The sequence below is a fragment of the Pyrenophora tritici-repentis genome, chromosome 5, assembly GCF_003171515.1.
Source record: "Pyrenophora tritici-repentis strain M4 chromosome 5, whole genome shotgun sequence".
Lineage (NCBI taxonomy): Eukaryota > Fungi > Ascomycota > Dothideomycetes > Pleosporales > Pleosporaceae > Pyrenophora > Pyrenophora tritici-repentis.
Genome location: NC_089394.1, coordinates 982052 through 1000737, shown reverse-complemented (window position 1 = coordinate 1000737; position 18686 = coordinate 982052). Strand labels below are relative to the sequence as shown.

General features: G+C 50.9%; 3 protein-coding genes across 3 annotated transcripts; 1 reads left to right on the top strand and 2 right to left on the bottom strand.

Annotated features, from left to right (window-relative positions):
- Positions 1-1276: 1276 nt before the first annotated feature.
- PtrM4_103520 (uncharacterized protein) lies at positions 1277-2438 on the bottom strand (the record flags this gene model as incomplete). Its single annotated transcript, XM_066107516.1, has 4 exons — positions 1277-1309; positions 1362-1727; positions 1854-2375; positions 2430-2438. 4 exons carry the CDS (start codon positions 2436-2438, stop codon positions 1277-1279), a joined length of 930 nt encoding a protein of 309 aa, XP_065961965.1.
- A 713-nt stretch (positions 2439-3151) lies between these two features.
- PtrM4_103510 (DUF3414 domain containing protein) lies at positions 3152-8260 on the bottom strand (the record flags this gene model as incomplete). The annotated part of the gene is made up of 3 exons (XM_066107515.1): positions 3152-3202; positions 3255-8026; positions 8077-8260. 3 exons carry the CDS (start codon positions 8258-8260, stop codon positions 3152-3154), a joined length of 5007 nt encoding a protein of 1668 aa, XP_065961964.1.
- Positions 8261-8619: 359 nt separating this feature from the next.
- Positions 8620-17766, top strand: PtrM4_103500 (TEL1, Phosphatidylinositol kinase and protein kinase PI-3 kinase family; the record flags this gene model as incomplete). Its single annotated transcript, XM_066107514.1, has 6 exons — positions 8620-8647; positions 8709-10179; positions 10226-10566; positions 10612-15127; positions 15177-15567; positions 15613-17766. The coding sequence occupies 6 exons, from the start codon at positions 8620-8622 to the stop codon at positions 17764-17766; spliced, it is 8901 nt and encodes a 2966-aa protein (XP_065961963.1).
- Between the last annotated feature and the right edge of the window lie 920 nt (positions 17767-18686).

Genomic DNA, 18686 nt, shown 5'->3' with positions numbered 1-18686 from the left:
AGCTACAGTTTCATCATGCACCGTTTCCCTGAACCAGACCGCTTTTCGTACTACTACGGTCACCGTGGTCCACACAGCGACTGCAGGCGTTCGATCCATTACTGCGACGCGGACCGTAACATCAACAGGTACTGCAACGGCTGCTGTAGGCTTGCGAGCTTTTACCATCACGGGTGTGAGTACTAGATCGATTTATGCGACGAGGACTGTAGTGGTCACAAGAACCGTTACTGTGCGGGCGTCTGGGTCGGTGGCTGCAATGGAAGCAAGAGACGACACAGAAGAGCGAATGGGCGTATCAAAGAGCCTCGGAACATCTTTCTGGGTCTGGTATGGTAGGTGCTGTGGTTGTTCATATCTCCGTTGTTCTAGTGGATGATCATCGATGAAGGCTGACTGGCGCATAATTGGCGGAAAATGCGGTCGTCCTTGCTTGCCCCCCTTCCCCCCATAGCGGCTTTGTGCCTTTAGTATTGGGTCATGTAATCGTTGAATCGTCTTCGTTTGATGTAACATCAACCTGTCATCCAATACTCGTGGGCTTGCATTGCTAGCTATCGATTTTCAGAAGTTACATATGCTGGATGCCACGCTAGAGCAGCTGTGCATGCCGCCAGCTGATACTGCTTCACGATGGAGAAAATTATTTCCGCCTAGCCGGAGTCCGAGAGTAGCTGGATCTGATGTGAATTTTCCGTCTGGGAGGTCGGTATGAGTAAACCACTGTATCTGAAGTTGTGATCCTACGTATCTATCGCAGCATTTAGTCATGAAAAGTAAACAATCTTGCGTTCGACATACCGGTTTGCTCCATTTGTGACGTAAATGGCCCACAGTTGCCGCTTCACTGTATGTTGGAGGCAGCTCAGGTCCAAAGGATCGGCTTTTTCTTCCATGTAAGATATACGCCCTTTAATCCAATCTTTCATGCACTGAGGTAGGCATGGTTCCGAGCCATAAATGTATAACTGGTAGAGTATATGGTATAAACTGTGAGGGTTATAATCGGCTGATGAGCTGTAGGAGCTGCGCTGGCCGGACTCTTGTTCAAAAGACGAGTTTTGCTGTGCTGTATGCCGCGAGAGTGAAGGCAGTTCCTCGAGGTCTTGTACATAACCTGCCAGTTGTGGTACACTTGCGATGATCTCCATCGTTTGCGAAGTGATGAGCGCTTCCGATATCATTCGTTGAGCAATTACGCTCGGTGATGGGACGAAGCTGCGACATTGTATGAGAATGGCCTGGTGTAAGCTTACACGAGAAGATCGTACGTTGTTCAAGAGCACAGCATCGAGGTGCCCAGAGTATACTTTTGACAAGGGTTAGTCGGGTCCACATCATATCGACAAGAGTAAACTTACAGTGGTAGTAACCTCTGTATGCCAACTGGCCTCCTCAATACTCGGCAGCTGGATGGATTCAAACGGAGCTTGAGAGGCCAGTTTGCGTGCAAAATCCTCCATATCAGTGTCGATGGCTGAAGCCCTTTCTATGAGGGCCATGGGATCCCTTTTTGTCGTGTCTAGCGAATCCTGTTTGAACTGGAGCATATCGCACACAAGGTCCAAGAATGTGTCATACACTGACGCACTTTTCGCTTCCTTCCGTACCAGTGTCTTGAGCTCGATAAAGTTCGGAGGCAGAGGTATCTCTTGGGTCCAGGAGTTCATAATCACAGTCTTGACTAGAGCGTCGCACTGTTCAATCGTGACCTCAGTATGCCGTTCCTGTCCAAATATTAGATATGCAACGGCAACTGCACCCGCTAGATGTGTACAGCAGTTGTCCATGCCCACGTGTCGCGGAATGATGAGGGCCTCAAACATGGCTGCTAATTAGATGGTGGCAAGTACTGAGTCCTGTACTGCTCTTTTTGGGCACACTAGCGCAGCGTTAATGGCACGTATTGCAGCGCCATATTTCCTCGTAGCAACACTGAGCATCTCCTTGCTATTCGATCTGTTCGCGAGGCTGACCAATCCGACAGCTGTGCACATCTGCGGAAGTCCCAGACCAGTGGACCCTGACTTTGCGTAGAAACTTGGGAGATAGTGTAGCAAAGACGTGCTCGGGTCGTCCACTGTGAAATTGGACATGAAGAAATTGACGCCAATGTCTTCCAGTGGCTGGTACATCACGAATCCATTCAGTTTCAAGGGAGCTTCATTTGCTGTAGATGTCCTTGTCTGTTTGGTAAGTTCCGTGTTGCGTTGATGGTGGTCCCATGGAGCCGGATTAGATGCGATGCGTCTTCGGTTTTGACTAACAACTCGAGTGCTTTCGTCAAGGAACATGAGATCTGCTGTGCTGCGGTATCCTGAGCAATTACGGCCAGCCTTGACACGTTGCCCACAGGCAGGAAGTTTCTGGTCGCACTGTTATGTTGTTAGCACAGGCATAGCAGTTATTGCCCTATCAGCCAGTCCGACAAGACCCATGACGGGCTCAAAAAGGTAGTTGATCCAAAAGAGTACGACAAGGAAGCTTATCGCTCACCCGGCTGCGCAGTTTCCTGCATTCTGCACAGGCCGCTGAAGGCTTGCCCCGGTATACCATCGTGTCTTTGATGTCAAGCCGCTAACCCCATGCGCAAGTGTTGCAGACGCATTCCAGATGTGACCATGGCACGGTAACGAGAGAAGGAAGGATGGGAGGGGGGATAGAGTATTTCATCCTAGTTGAGTTGCCTCCGCGGCGGATGCAACTGACAGGGGACATGATGCATGGAGGCAGCGATGCGGTTCCGTGGTGGCGGAGCCTTGGCGACCCTTTGATCTTCTCCACACCTTCCCGTCAGCCTTGCTAGCCCCAATAATGCCCTTTCAATATACTAATGCGTATTTTCAGTTACTTTTGTGCATAATGACACTGTAGAATAAACTAGTGCAATGCTTTGTGGCCAACATGACTGCGTTGTCAAGTACATCATTTCTATTACATCTAAATGTTTTCTACAAGCATCCCAGACAACTGTGGTCCCAAGTGGACATTGCTCCCACCGCACTAAACAAGGACTATCACAAAGTAACGACAGAACGATCAGTGCAGGCTCAACACCGCTTTCCTTTTGTATACATGCTAGTATGCTTCCGTTGAGCAGACCATAGATCGTCCCACCCCCAAGCTCGATTCCGGACCTCTGTGCTGCTCATTAAGAAAACATATTCGGCCTTGCCTTCTTTATACTCGTCTGATCCTCGTACTGCGTATCGTTAGCATGACCCCCTGATTGCAAGTTTGTTCTTGTGGCTCACCTCTAAGAACCCAGTAATGTCCACCAATACCGTCCAGCAATCAACCAGATCAACAATATCTTGTTGTATCTCCTCGCCCATACCAACACCAACATTGACACTTCTCTTGAAGATGCTCACCATACTGTGTCTATTGTCCTTCAAGAATTCACGCGCCTGGAAGACCGTCTGGTCATTATGTCGACCTCTCGCGATGACGGCTCCGTTGATGACTCGTATGACAGAGAGCATCAACCCGTAATACTTTCTTAGTGCATTTGCATCGTCAAACCCTAAACCAATATCGGGGTCCACTGCGAAAATTTGCGAATCGCGGATAGCTGGGAAGAGACCTGCGTTGAGCACATATGCGGCACCGAGGCGAGTCTGACATGTGCGCAGGAGTAGTGCGAGGCTGGCATCGTAGTACGAGAAGAGAACAGGGACTTGTGGAGCGGCGGCAGCACGGAGCTCTTCAGGAATGTGTTTGATATTGTCGACGAGAACGCCAACAAAGTTGAGAGAGACAAAGTTCTCAAGGATGTATTTGGACGATTGGCGCGTCGCCACTGCTACAAATGCATTCAGCAAGAGCAGCGCGGAAACTTTGCATGTTCCCTGCCCGCTGTAAGCATCATCACAGATGACTTCAAGCATGTGGCTACCGCAGTTCCTGATAGCGCCAAGCGTATGTCGACTAAGCAAAGAGTTAGGTGTGGCTTTGTGGAAGGTACCGTTGATGTAGCGGAAGCAGATTTGGTAGCAGTACTCCCGGAGTTCGGCAGTAGAGACTGGGCTGTGAATTCCCACGAGCGCAGCACGAAACAGCTGAGATAGCCGATCGTTGGCAAAATCTCCAGTCTTGTCAAACGCCGTAGATTCAAAGTCCACCTTTTGAACAAGAGATTCAGCAAGACCAGCGAGCTGTAAAGCAGTGAAAATATCAGATGCATAGGACTGCTCGAGCTTCGGGAGGATGACTTGCAAGGTCTGCAGGATGAAGGAACTCCGCGCTCCTTTCTCGAAATCGCAATTGTGTACCGCCACCATGACGACCTGTGCCCATGATTGAAGGACGTCCTTGTGATAGTATTGAAGCTGAATGCGACGATTCCAGTCCACGAAAATGGCCATCAAGAGATCTGCCTGTTCAGCGAGAACAGCGAGGTGATCGAGTTTATCATTTGTGTTTTCCCCGTTCGTCATGGACTTGATTTTCAAACGGATCAGCTGTTCCAGCAGTGGTAAAGAGTAGAGCGACATGCCGTCCTTGTCCTCCTTACATGATGTAAGATCGACGCCGTCAAAAAACGTGTGTTGATCTGGCAGCGCGCGTTCTGGGTAGACTAGCTCGATAAAGTCGAACAAGTCAAATATGTTTGGGTTTGGTGTTGCGTTCTCACCAGGCCGTATAGTGGTGCCGAGAAGTACTGATTGGATCCTAGACTTCATCGTGGGCATGTTCTCTTTCACAGCTAGACGTAACTCTCTTGACTCATAGTCTAGGAAAGCAGCGCGGCGTTGGAGGAAGTTTTGAAGAGCCAGCGCTGGAGGGCCAGAGAAAAATGCAGAGTATTGGCTAGGAGCGACATCCAGTCCTTGTGCCAAAGACATTCCTTCCCATGGTATGTCATGGGTAATCGGTGTCAGTTGGGGTGCTTCAACGAACAGTAATTCGTTGGCGCGGAGCTCCTCCATGACAATCGCACTTGTTAATGGTGAGCGCCACAGCTTCTGGAGCACATCCCAACATCTGGTCTTGAGTGCTGATCGCCATGCTAGGAATTGTTCGCCGTCGTTGTCAGGGTACTCCACACCAAGGAGGAGTATGTTATGGAACAAAGATTGTCCGTTAGACCAAAGACTGTCATCAGCAATGTGAACAGTATTAGATCCACAAGAAAAGCCCAAGAGAATGTGCGCTATCGTTGGGCGTTGCGAGACGGCGGTGAGACAACTACTCAAGAAGTCCAAAATGCGGAGTTTGACAATATATCCAGAAGCTTCCTCGCCAGCTTCCAGCTCTTCGGCATTAAAACGCATCAATGCCGAGAGCGATCGGCCGATACGCTCTGCTTCATTGTCCTTCTCCAGTATACCAACAATTTTGCTTCGCCCTGATCGCTGTCCAAAACTAGCTGGTGATACGGCGAGCTTTCGTGACGAGGCCATCTTCTCTAGTAGCTGTAGTGACGCAATGGTTAGAGCCTCATGCCCGGTACCACAGTACAGCCCAAGGTCGACGATAATATGGAGGTTGTTCAGGATCGCATCTTCGAAGGAGGCGAGTGACAGGTTGGACACTGGAGAATGTTGGAACGAAGTTTGATGCTTGAGTACAGACCTGACGATTTCCAGGTATGTCGCCTGTAGCTTCATTACCAAGTCCATCACTTCAATGCTCAGCATCAATGATTGTATCAAGGGGGAGTCCGATGGAGCAGCGTCAACCTCGGCCACATCGTGATGTGCGGCAGCAAACAAAGCTCTCAGAACTTTGTCATTAAAGAGCCATTCCATGACGCGTGCGAATGGGTGAAGCGCGACATAAACGACGAGAGACGGGGCATCGATGATTTCGTCAACCGGTATGCTAGACTTGTTGGCGAAGACAACAAGATTCTCGTTGAAGGTCGACAGGCACGTTACTATGAAACGCAAGCAGGTCCAGCGCATGACGTTGCGTTGCAGCGGGTCGAGCACATCCATAGACCGTTCAGCGAATACTTGCTGCATAACAAAATCAATGTAGCCCTCGGCACCCGGCATCCTACGCGACGAGCCAAGAGTTTCGGGGAACGGTAAACTGTCGTTGAGCCCTTCGTTCTCAGGGTAAGGCTCCACAAGCGAGTGGAGGAAGCGGACGAAGGCGATGGATTCGTCATAGCCATCTGCGAGCGTGGGCCAGAAATCGTCCCTCGGCGCAGTGCTTAAGGCATTGTTTTGCTTGGCTCCAGTGTAGAAGCCATTGATGGTCCAATCGTCTAGAATAAGCCACATGGCATTACTTCGGTCACTGTCTTTACCGACCATCATGGCTGATAGCGCGTCATAAGCAGCTGCGCGCAGTCCACTTTCAACCTTGTCCGTACATAAGCCGAAGCAGATGTTTGCGAAACCATATTCCGCCGTCTCAAGTAGATACCTGCGTGCGAGGACACTTTGTCGGCAGATGTGTGCAAGAAGTCGCAAGTAGCTTTCTAGCATGGTTGCACTCTCTGGCTCTACGATCTGATCTATCGGGTTGGTCGGCGGTGCATAGACACCACCTTGAATCGTCTTCTTCGGCTCATGGATGTCTTTTTCAAACTCGCAAAGCTCGTTAAAGATGGTTGTGTAACTTAGAGAGCACGTCCGACGGATCTTTCCAGATGCGGATGCTCCTTCTTCGAGCAGGAAGCGGTGCGCAGCCTCCGCGTTCGTCTCTCCGGTGCCAATGGCCCGTAACATCTCGCAGAACATGGCTATCCGGGGAGTGGGTTGACGTTTGGCAGCCCACTGCAGGAAACCGTACAGATTGCTCTCCTTGTCGCTCCAAAAGTCTTCGGCCGCGTCCGGGAAACCGTCGAAAGCGTATGCCACGATGACCATGAAACGCTCCAGATGGAGCGGATACTCTCCGGTCGACCGTTGGAATTGGAATTGGAGTCGTCGTCGCTGGTCGTCCTCCTCGGCCTTTAGTTTACGCAGGGTATCCGGCATGTTTGTAATGAAAGAATCTACGAAAGTCTGCAGCTGCTCCATAAGAAGCAGCTTGAAGAAGTCGTCAGGTTGGCTTGAGTCGCGGCTTAGGACGGCAGTGTCTTGTAACAGCGTCGAAAGCATGCTGGTCTTTTGCGGATCGTACCAGCGCGTCGGGCGCACATCCTGGCTGACGGATAGAATGAAGTGAAAGGCGCCTTCGTTGAGTGTTTTCAAAAACTTATCGGACCGGATGTTGGCTTCGTCTTCGAAATTGATGTTTTGCAAAGCAGGGTCCTGGGTATTTGGATCCATATAGCGCCCACTGTACTCGGCCAACCACCAAGCCAAAGTCGCAGACTGTAGGTTCCTCAATCCCCAGTTTTCGCTTTCCCATTCAGCCATCAGCGAGTTGTACAAAGCGCGGGCTTCCCTCAAAGTGACGTTGTTGGTCTCCGAGGCGACCCAGGACGTGAGTCGAAGCAGAATCGGAACATAGTGGATCGTAATGAGGTCGTGTCGGTCGAGAGTCTTGGCTCGAGCTAGCAACGCCTTGTAGTTGTTGAGATTGACATAGCCAGGCTTGACCATATGTGTGCATATCGCCGCGAGGTTCTCATGCTGTCGGGTCAAGCTCTGGCGCTGAAACTCCATAATCTCCACAAAGCCCGGAAGAGGCACCTGACCAACCACCTGGGTGCTCTGAACACGCTCAGCAATGAACTGCAGCCATCTCTCCACCGACTCCATGCTGGTCAGACACTTGGTCCAAAAGCCATATGCGCCCGCTAAGTTGGTTGTGCCATGTACACCGACTATCATCTGGGTAGCCTCCTGAAGGATCGGGAGTCCCTCCACCTCAGCATCGTCGCTGTCCAGGGCAGTCTTCATCAGGATGCGCACACAGAGTAGGACATATTCGCGGCGTCGGTGGAAGCGGATCACAGCCGTCTGCAGCTGGGACCGGTCGAGCTCCTTGGCTTCGCTTTGGGCGCCCAGGAAAAGGGCGGCGGCGTCTATTTCATCGAGATCCAGGGCATCAGCAAGTTCGAGCGTCTGCTGCCTGAAGTCGTCGTTGACCTCGTATTCGTTGTCGTCAATCCTGATCTTGCCTGGCCATGTTAGCCCACCCTGACTCCGATGTAGGCATACAAATAAATACCAGAACTCAGCGCTTGTCTGCTAGAATCATTCTTCGGCTTCTTATCCAAAAGCGTCTTCAACTCGTCCAGGTGCACCTCTAGATTCTGTAGCAGCCGCTCTAATACTGGCAACTGTAGGTCGATGTGGGCGCATAGGTCGCGGTGCAGGCCCTGGAGGGCGGCGAGGCTGTCGTCTTCAACCATGGGAGTATCGTGCGGTAGTTTTGCGCATAATGCGCCGGGAAATTGGCGGAGGGGCGGGGATTTCAGCGCGTGTTTGGCTGTTGTGTTTTCTGGACAATGGAGAGCTTGACACTTTCAGAGAACGCGAGAAGCTCGGACTTGTAAACCCTGGGACGCGCTCTTCCCGTCACGACGCACCTCCGCCATAACTCCGCACGCGCAAAAGCTGGACGCGGTAGATATGTTTGCTTAGATCGCTTTCAGGACAATCGCATAGCTGCTGCGACAATGCTGCCGGCGTAAAAACTTGGTACTTTGCGCTTCTTCCACCGGGACATGCTCACGTCCCCTCGCACCTACTCTTCAACGGCATAGCCAATATGGTGACAAATATTCAGGATGCAAAGAGTGAGCGCTTTCAGGAATTGCATGTACCCCCTTGCCAATGTACTAATAGAATGAACCATAGTCCTCATTCAATCTCCAAAAGCAAAAGAACGTGGGAGCGGTCTCAAAGACCTCGTTCACATCCTCAAGCACAACCGCGGAAAGCCCAGTCTTGAGGCGCTCAGTAACAAGGCCTACCTAGCGTTATGCGAAACCCTCTTCCAGTGCCTGCGCGATGAGCAGGCAAACTTCCTTCGTAACAGACACAAGGCCAAGCCTGCTCCGCACCTTCCTCTCGCCGCCTCGGCTCTGCGTCATGTCATTGCATCGGGCGTACGAACAATTAAAAGCTCTACCGTCGAGGTCATCATAGACACCATAACCGAGGTATTGCCAGGGAACAATGGTCTGATTGAACCGCTTCTTGAGGATCTCCCCAAGACCCTCCGTTCAGTGTTCGAATACCAGCCTCATGTTGAGCGTCTCTCCAAAGACTGCTGGGACGCTGCAGTCGACCTTTGCATTGAGTCGCTAGCCGAACTCTGTTCAGAGCCCGCTGAAGCTGAGCCGCAGAACAGCTGGAGCACGAGCGTATCAAGTCGTGCTCGCACTCCGCTAGAGTCTACCGACTTTACCTCTTCTAGAGCATCTCCACGCCCGCAAGTGACCAGGAACAGGCAAGCTTCACTCCAGCATGCTCACGCAGCTGAGGACTTTGTGCATTGCTTGTATTATCTTGTCAAGGCATCCAATGCGCCATTACTGGACAAGGCTGATAACGTCCTGACAGCATTACTGCACTACTTACAACAGAGGACTGGTCGTGGCAGTGTCGCCGCTGCTGCATTTGCGGCTATCAATTCCGTCCTGGCTCGAATTACATTGCAGTCCCTTGATTTGACTAAACGCACGGTGCTAGAACTACTCCCTCTAATGAAGTCCATGTGGTCTGAGGCCGTATTGCGAGATGAGATCATGATCAACTTGATGTATACTGAAGCCCACATTGCAAGTCTCCTTCTTGATCCAGACGACGAGACGACTAGTTCCAGTCTTGAGGCTCTGGTCGAGACCATGTACAGCGACTACCGACGCCGACAGGATACCACAGCGCACCAATATCTCGAAGAGGATCATCTTTGCTTTCGGCACTTGGGACCTGCCGACCAGAACACGCACCCGCTGAACACATGCGCCTTTTCCATGGAGATGGAGCATGAGCGCTACGAGGGTCTCTGGTCTACAGTGTCAACTATTGCACGTTTTTCCTTCATGCTCGATGAGAGACGTCGGACCATTGCCCATGATCGTAGCGATAGTGAAGAAAGCTTCAGCAAACGTATTCGCGTCACGCAGCTCTTCCCAGAATATCTCTGTCATGTGTCAGAGCCCAGATCTAATGCCAAGCGAGCTGCTCTACAAGTGGTTACTTTCATGGTCCAGGAAGGTCCCTTCGACGAGGACGTACTTCAAACGATGGTGGAGAAGCTTACTTCATGCATTTCCGACGAGAACCCAGTACACTCGGCATGGTCAATGATAGGTTTGGCAGGGTAAGTACCACTGTAGCCGAAGGGGCGCGTACTAACTGTGAATCAGTGCTGCCCTCCAACGCTCAGCATCTCATCCTGCACTTCAGCTATATTGGATATCAGCGTGGCAGAGCGCGTCTCGGGTAGTCACTTCCACGTCTGTATCTCGCGCGGCATGTCACCTCATGGATGTTCTTCTCAGGCTCAAAATTGTTCCATTCTCATCGGTTTCGACGACCGTACAATCGCTGCTTCTGTCGATCGAATTGAGTGGCCCGGCATTACTCACCGAGAGCAGTTCATCGCTCTTCACTACCATCCTTCAGGAGCGTATCAAAGAAAACCCTACACATTTTAGTTCGACCGCTGAGAGAATCTTGAACTGGCTCATCAGCAAATGGACTCCAGGTACGTGCCCTTACCCTAGTTCATGAGTTCAGCTAATGACCACAGGTCTCTGGTCTGAACGAACTTACTCTTCATCCAATGCTCATCACTGTAACGCGCGCGATGTACTGTCTATCCTCTACGCTTGTCTAGATCGACCTTTCAACCCACCGAAACCAACAGGTTTCCTGGTACTGGGGCCTGTTGCGCAAGCCAGAACTCAGATAATGCGCCACAAAGACTTAGCCGAATATCTGTTACTTCTCCCTGTCACAGCAGATTTCACCGTCAAAAGCGATGAGCCGGCTTGCATTGTCGACGACGCAACGAGTGACTATCACCTTACGCCAATGGGTGATCGAATTACTGATTTCTGCATGTCTGAGCTCAACAGGGCTCAGCAACGCTGGAAAGACACGGCGACAACGAACCTCCAAGGCATAACTTCGGACATGATGCGCATCATCACCAACCTATGCATCGTTGCGTCGGCCGTTGCCACCCTCAGCGACCCTGATGACCATCGTATCCGCATACTCAAATCGTCGGTCACCAACCTGATCGAATCCTTCAGCGCCGTACTAGCCAAGCCCCAAACTGAACAGTACAAGGTGGATGCTGTCCTCGAAGCTTGTGCCCGAAGTCTTCCCAGCATCAGCTCCATATCACAGCCGAGCTCGAACATTTACAAGACGAGTGGGGTTTACCAACTGTCTCGACAATTATCCAAGGCCCTACGGGATCGCAAGGACATCAAACAATCATTTTACGCGGAAGAAGAGGACATGATGGATGTGGACGGTGAGCCCAATTCACAGATGGCGATTGGAGCAGCAGCGTCCGATATTGACGTCCCTCGCCATGATGTGCAAGCAGAGCACGACGTCTCAGCTTTACGTGCGTCGTGCGCAGCCTACTTGCAGTTTATTTCAAGTCTTGCCGAAGACCCAGAATCAGAGCAGAACGAGATACCCTCCCGGTTTGTCAACTACTTAATTTCTCTCCCCGAGAACGACCTTCTCCGGTCTCGTCCATTCCTTCGCGAACTATGGAACAGCAGCATGAAGATATCTCGAATCGATTGTCTCAATCTTCTGGAACGATTCAGTGAAGCTCTCATCGATCCCCGCGCTCGCGAATACAACACATCGGAAGTCGCAAATAGTATGTTTGTAGAGGCCTTGATTGGGACTACGCTCGTGTGGGTGCCAGATGCAACTGAGCGTGAGGCTCAGGATCTCTATGACAACGTCGAGGCCCTGTATGCGTACTATGTCAAAGAGATGGAGAAGGGCGGTGTGAGGCGGTCCGCAACCTTACAAACGACGATCGCGGTCTTTTTAAGTGGTCTCCTGAAGCATCATCCTGAGTTTGCGCAAAATCGCAAGGTCCCTTCAGTGCGAACCAGTCTTTTCGATTTACTGTCACGAGGTGAAATGACCGTCAAATATCACATCGCACAGCACTTGCCGAGGATGTTCGAGTACTTCGTGCTCAGAGAGCACGATAAGATCCTGCAAGATGTTGACAGCAGTTTGCCTGGAGACGATGAGGGAAGTGAGGGAATCGCTGTACGATTGCTTGTCCTATCGCGTCTGGCATCGCAATGGCATACGCTGTTGCGCCATAGCGTATACCGCATGTTTGCCACAGCAGGAACTATACAAGGTGCGGCTTATCATGCCCAACGATGCATTTCTCATGTCGCTCGATCAAGGGGACTTGGTGATTCACAAAGCCTGTTCAGGCTCTTTGCACCGCAGGTCATCTTCACATGGTTGGATCGAGGTCAGAAGATCCGCGGCATCCCGTTCTTGATTTTCGATTATACTTCGCTTCCAGACCTTCTACAAGACATAGAAGCCGAAGTCGTAGGCCAAGCCATCATGTTTGGTCGTAAAGATGAAGTAGAATTCTTAGCGGACCAACTGGAGTCTTCTGCAGAAGAGGTGCTGGCAAAAAACATTGGCAAGGCTGCTGCGTATACCATAGCATGGGATACATGCAGAGGCTCCGCACGGAACAAGGCAGATTCGAGCTGTGGGAACTTGCTGAAAGATATGGTCGGTAGTGACAAGTACTACAGTCTGATACAAAAGCACTTCCCTCAGGTTTTGGGCCACATATTACAAACCATGGATCACGAAGAACGTGTCGGCAAGTCCCTAGAAAAGAAAGCCCCCTTCAATTCTGCGGCTGCAGTCTTGGCGGAAATTACGAGCATCAATCAATCTGCGCAGGGTCTCAATATAGGCATTGAGCCTTCGTTTTCCGCCTTTTACTTGCCAGATCAGCTTGAGCGCCTTTGTAGACGAACAGGCGACAAGCCTGCGGGTTTTTGGTCATCGAGCACATACACTTATGCGATGCGTTCTCTCCTCGATCGCATTCATCCAGCACTAGGCTCGCTTTATGCACGATCAATGATTCGAAAGATCAGAATCATTGTGGCACTCGCTGGACCTATAGCTCACGAAGGCTACCCACTGCAAATGACGCTACAGTCCTTGCGTCCTTTTCTTACAGACGTGCAATGTGCAGAAGACACCGTGGGGATAATGCAGTATCTCTTCGAGCATGGCGCGGCGTATCTTCGCCAGCATCTGAGTTTCGTAACTGGTATCGGGTTGTCAATCCTTATTTCGCTCCGGGTGTTCCTAGGCTCTTCTCAGGAAAGCACAACTCAGCAATCGCAACACTTGGCGACCATGAATGCAGCCAATAGATTTCACACCTGGCTCACGGAGTATCTGAAAGCTCATGCTCAGGCTATTTCCACTTCAGAACGGTCATCAGTTGTGAAAGCATTCAGACTCATCACCACTACTGCTTCACAAGTCAATGCCGAAGGTAACTCTGTTCGAGGGAGCGAGGAAAGCAAGCTTCTCTTAGAGATATTGGACGATGTGCGATCAGGGCGTAAACTCCTGAACAAAACATCGCGAGACGTCGCATTAGATCTGCTATGTCAGAACTTCCATCCGGCCCCTACTGCACGAGATGACGTTCTTGGTACCGACTATGAGGCCGCAGAGTTTGCACCCCTAGTTTGGGAATCCAGCCGCAGAAGCAAAGTCGGTGACGGCTATCTGCTATGGACAGCGCGGGTATTGGGTCGAGCATATAGCGCTTACGGAGAGGTCAAGAAAAGTTCGGCAAATCCTTGGCCATGGTCGTACTCTAGTATGAGCTCGAAATCCGTGCTTGGAAAAGTTTCAAGGGAAGCGATTGTCGAAGAAGTGATTGATCTGTTTTACAGCGACGATCGTAGCGAGGTCAGTCTGGCCGAGGATGCTGTCCGATGCCTGATCTCTCGCCTGGAACCAGATTCACAATACCTGAGTGAGATGCAACGAGTCATACCAGAGGCCATCGGTAAAGCTCTCGTATATAGACCCCCACAGTGGGTTGATACGCACTCTCACCATACAACGCACGGACTTTATGAAGCAATTTCACTCACGCAGGCTAAGCCAGTATCCTCCTGGATCAGAGATCTGGCTGTGGCACTTTGCCGAGTCGCAGTAGAAGACCCTATACTCGGTGCGCTACCTGACCTCTTGACCGGTATCAATCACATGGCGGAGACGCTCTTGCCTTGGATCCTTCATCTTGTACTGCTTGATGAATATGAAGCAGAGCGTCAAGTCCACGATGTTGTTTCAAAAGCTATAGCAGACTGGTTCGACCACTGTAACGTTCACACCATTCCACATGTTCGCATCCTCATCCAGTCTATCCTCTACCTCCGCAGCCAGCCAGTCCCAAAAGAGGCCACTCGAGTGGAGCGAGATAGGTGGCTAGAGGTGGACTATATGAAAGCTGCTCAAGCTGCCGATATATGCGGTATGCACAGGAGTGCACTCTTGTTCGCAGAAACTTCTTCCAGTCAGCCCATCGTCAAGAGTAGTACGAGGAGATCCTCCGTGATGGTTGACCCTCCTAAGATTCCACTGCAGCTCCAGCTATCGATTTACAAGAATCTGGATGAGCCTGACTCTTTCTATGGTGTGGACCGAGGTTCAAGTCTACTGTCAGTTGTAGATCGTCTGGATTACGAAGGGGATGGTGTCAAAAGCCTGCTCTTTCGTGGGGCTCGGCTTGACAGCCAGATGCGTCGACGGAACGAAATCGAACCAGTGGACTCTCGCGGCACAGTGAAGTCACTCATCATGTTGAACATGAACAGCGTCACGCACTCGCTTCTCTCCAATGACCAATTCCGTGATGCAGGGGACGATGTCGTCGAGAGCACACTTCATACTGCTCGGAAGCTCGGTCAATGGGACATCAAAGCCCCGGAAGTAAGCCATACCGAAGCAAGCACATTATTCAAAGCATTCCAGGGATTGCATTTTGCGAAGAGTGCAGCAGAGGCACAAGAAAACCTAGATCGTCAGCTCCGGACGACAATGAACTTCCTTTCTGGAAAGGACAACTCATCAGTGCCGGCAAAGGTTCGTTTGCGGACCTTGGGAGCCCTGACAGAAGCGGATGATATTATTAAAGCCGAGCGCTCCGAACATCTACTAGACATCTGGGATCGCATGAAAGCTCGGGAGAAGTGGATGCGGGCTGGAGAGTAAGAGTCACCCAGCCACATACAAAAGTCAGTTACTTACCTCTATTAGATTCAACGACGTGCGCCAGCTCCTATCTTGTCGTGAAACCTTGTTTAACGTACTCGGTTCAAACGTCGCACTTGTAGACTCGTTACATACAAGGACCGCGACAATACGAGGCATGGAGGCTGAAGCCTTGGTGTCATCCTCTAGTGTCTGTAGGAAACATGGCGCGCTTCAGGAGTCTCTCGCTAGTGTAACCTATCTTTCCGATATTGTGCCAGAATGCAAGGCTATAGGCCTGGATATCGAGGCTACAGCTCAGCACGAGGTAGCGAATGTGCTTTGGGAACAGGGCGAGACCGAAATCTCCATTCGAATGCGTCAGCACCTCATCGATCATGCAGACTTTGATTCACAGAATGCCGATTTGAGCTTGCCGGTGCTGCTCGCTAGACTGGTAAGCACATAAGATGACCATGTGGGACATTACTGATCACAGCAGGGTCATCATCTTGCCGAAGCCCGCCTTGCCAAGCCTGACACAATCATGAAGGATTATCTCGAACCAGCAATCCTTGAGCTCAAAGGCCAGCATCAGGGCTCCGGTCCAGGCCAAGTTTTCCACGAGTTTGCGCTGTTTTGCGACAAGCAACTCCAGAGTCCTGAGGCGGCCGAAGACATGGATCGCATCAAGACTGTCATGGACAGGAAGTTGCAGGAATATCACGATTTCACGAAGCTGTCCAAGACCGACAAAAGCAAGGGGATGCGGGAGACATACCATCGAAATGCCCGTCGGGCAAAGACATGGTACGATCTAGACAACGCAGAGTACGAGAGGATGCGCAAGGGTCGTGAACAATTTCTGCGGCAATGTCTGGAGAACTATCTTCTTTCGCTTTCCGCTAGTGATGAGTACAATCACGATGCGCTTCGTGTATTCTCTTTATGGTTGGAGTACTCCGACACTACGCTGGCGAACCAGGCCGTCAAAGCATACCTCAAGGATGTTCCGAGCGGAAAGTTTGCTTTGCTCATGAACCAGCTCTCGTCTCGACTACAAGCGGATGAGAATGATTTTCAGCATCTGCTGATGGAGCTCGTCTTCCGCATCTGTGTCGAGCATCCATACCATGGTATGCATCAGATCTTCGCGATACAGATGAAAGTCGGCGCTATCACTAGGGAAGATGTCGTTCGAGCCAAAGACGAGTCTGCAAAATCTCGTCAGAAAGCTGCGGCTGGCCTCGCGAATGCGCTCAGTAGCGATAAGAGAGCACGTTCGTACTGGAGCTCCATCTACCAGTCCAATGAGATCTATCACCACCTTGCTATGTTCAAGAGTGAGAAGGAGAGTACTCAACAAGGCCGTGAACTACAGCTCGATAGATACAAAGAGTCAAAGGACTTGGTAAACAAGGTTCCGAAGCTCAACGTACCCCCCGCTACGCTCCAGATCGAGGTCAGGCCGAACATGAACTACAGTGATCTCCCAAGAATTGCAGGTTTCAGATCAACCATGAGCATCGCAAATGGTCTCAGTGCGCCAAAGGTCATTACTGCCAAGGGCACTGATGGCAAACCGTACAAGCAACTGTTCAAATCCGGGAATGACGACCTTCGTCAAGATGCGATCATGGAGCAAGTTTTCGATCAAGTCTCACGTCTACTGAAGAACCATACCGCAACGCGCATACGCAACCTCGGCATCCGCACCTACAAAGTTCTGCCGCTCTCGACTCGCTCAGGCCTAATGGAGTTTGTCCAAAATACTGTTCCGCTGCATCTTTGGGTCATGCCGGCACACGAAAAATACTATCCCAACGACTACAAACCGGACAGGTGTCGCAAGGAGATTGGCGCATGCCAGCAGGATTCGCTCACTACGCGCGTCAAGGTGTGGCAGAAGATTGCGGACAACTTCCACCCTGTGATGCGCTACTTCCTTCTCGAGCGTTTCGAAGATCCAGATGAATGGTTCGAGCGCCGCCTCGCGTACACACGCTCCACAGCGGCCATTTCCATTCTAGGCCACGTCCTGGGCCTCGGTGACCGACATTGTCACAACATCCTTCTCGACGAGAAATCCGGAGAAGTCGTCCACATCGATCTTGGCGTGAGTTTCGAGGCTGGTCGCGTCTTGCCAGTACCGGAAGTCGTGCCGTTCCGACTAACGCGTGACCTGGTGGACGGAATGGGCTACACGAAAACGGAAGGTGTATTCCGACGGTGCTGCGAGTTTACAATGGACACGCTACGCGAAGAGAGGGAGTCCATCATGACACTTCTCAACGTCCTGCGCTACGACCCACTTGTCAACTGGAGCGTTACGCCTACAAAAGCGAAACGCATGCAGGAAGCCAATCAGGAGACTGGTGCAAACGGCACGGCACGCTCAACAACTGTTGCGCCTAGTGCTACCCCAGCCCCGTCGGGGCAGACGACCGTTGAAGAAGTCACAGGCGTTGTGCAGGAGAGTAACAAGAGGAAGGAGAAGGAGGATCAGGCTGGTGAGGCGGGGAGAGCCCTTAGCGTCGTGGAGAAGAAGTTGAGCAAGACGCTTAGTACCAAAGCGACTGTCAACGAGCTCATTCAGCAAGCTACTGATGAGCGCAACCTTGCGGTGCTGTATATGGGATGGGCAAGCTACGCGTGAGCAAAATGCGTGTAACAATCTTTTGGTCAAAATTCGACGCTGCAGCAGCATTACAGGCGCGCATTTGGTGCATCTTTCTTTTTCTCTTGTCCTGCATAGCTTTCAAGCGCGGCGTCAATGGAAGATAGTCTACCATATTTCTTGGACTTGACTAGCAATATATAGGTAGTCTCATGTATACCAAGTACACACTACAAACCCACGCCTTGCCCTATCCACTATAGACTAAACAACCCGTGTACCCGTGACGCGTAAAACGAGGCTTACGTTTGCCGCATTTCCCTTCCATTGTCCTGCCCCGCCCCACTTGCAGCAACCAAACCCCACCCCACCTTCCCTAGCTGCACAAACGAATTTTCGCACCCATCCCGCCCACGTTTTGTGCTAATAGGTTATATATCTTGCGCGTGGTATTTATTCCATCAAACCAGTAAATCAACTGGCCTAATGGCCCAATGGCAAGGCGCTTGACTACGACCCAATTCGGAAATCAAGAGATTCCAGGTTGTAAGTTGTAATCACTCTAAGAGCTGATTGTTCGAACGTCCACTAACACTGAATAGCGACCCCTGGTTAGGTCATAACATCTTTTTTGCCATCTTTTTTGCTTTGCTCCGCGATAGAGCCCATTTTATTTGCTTACTGCAACGCAACGCAACGCCAGTACTGCGATGTTTTAGGGCTACATTCCATACGTCTAAACTTCTACCATGTCTCTTCCGCTGTAATAACTACATTTAGAAGTGCGCGCCATATATTAGACTGTTCACGGAGTTGTTAAGTAGTCTTGTTGGGTTATTAGTAACCCTGCCAAGCTGTGACTACTACTACTAGGTCTATTCTGTGAAATTGAAGAAGTCTGCTAATAGAATGCGGCCAGCACTTGGAAGTTTATGTTTGATACCCTTGTTGCATATGTA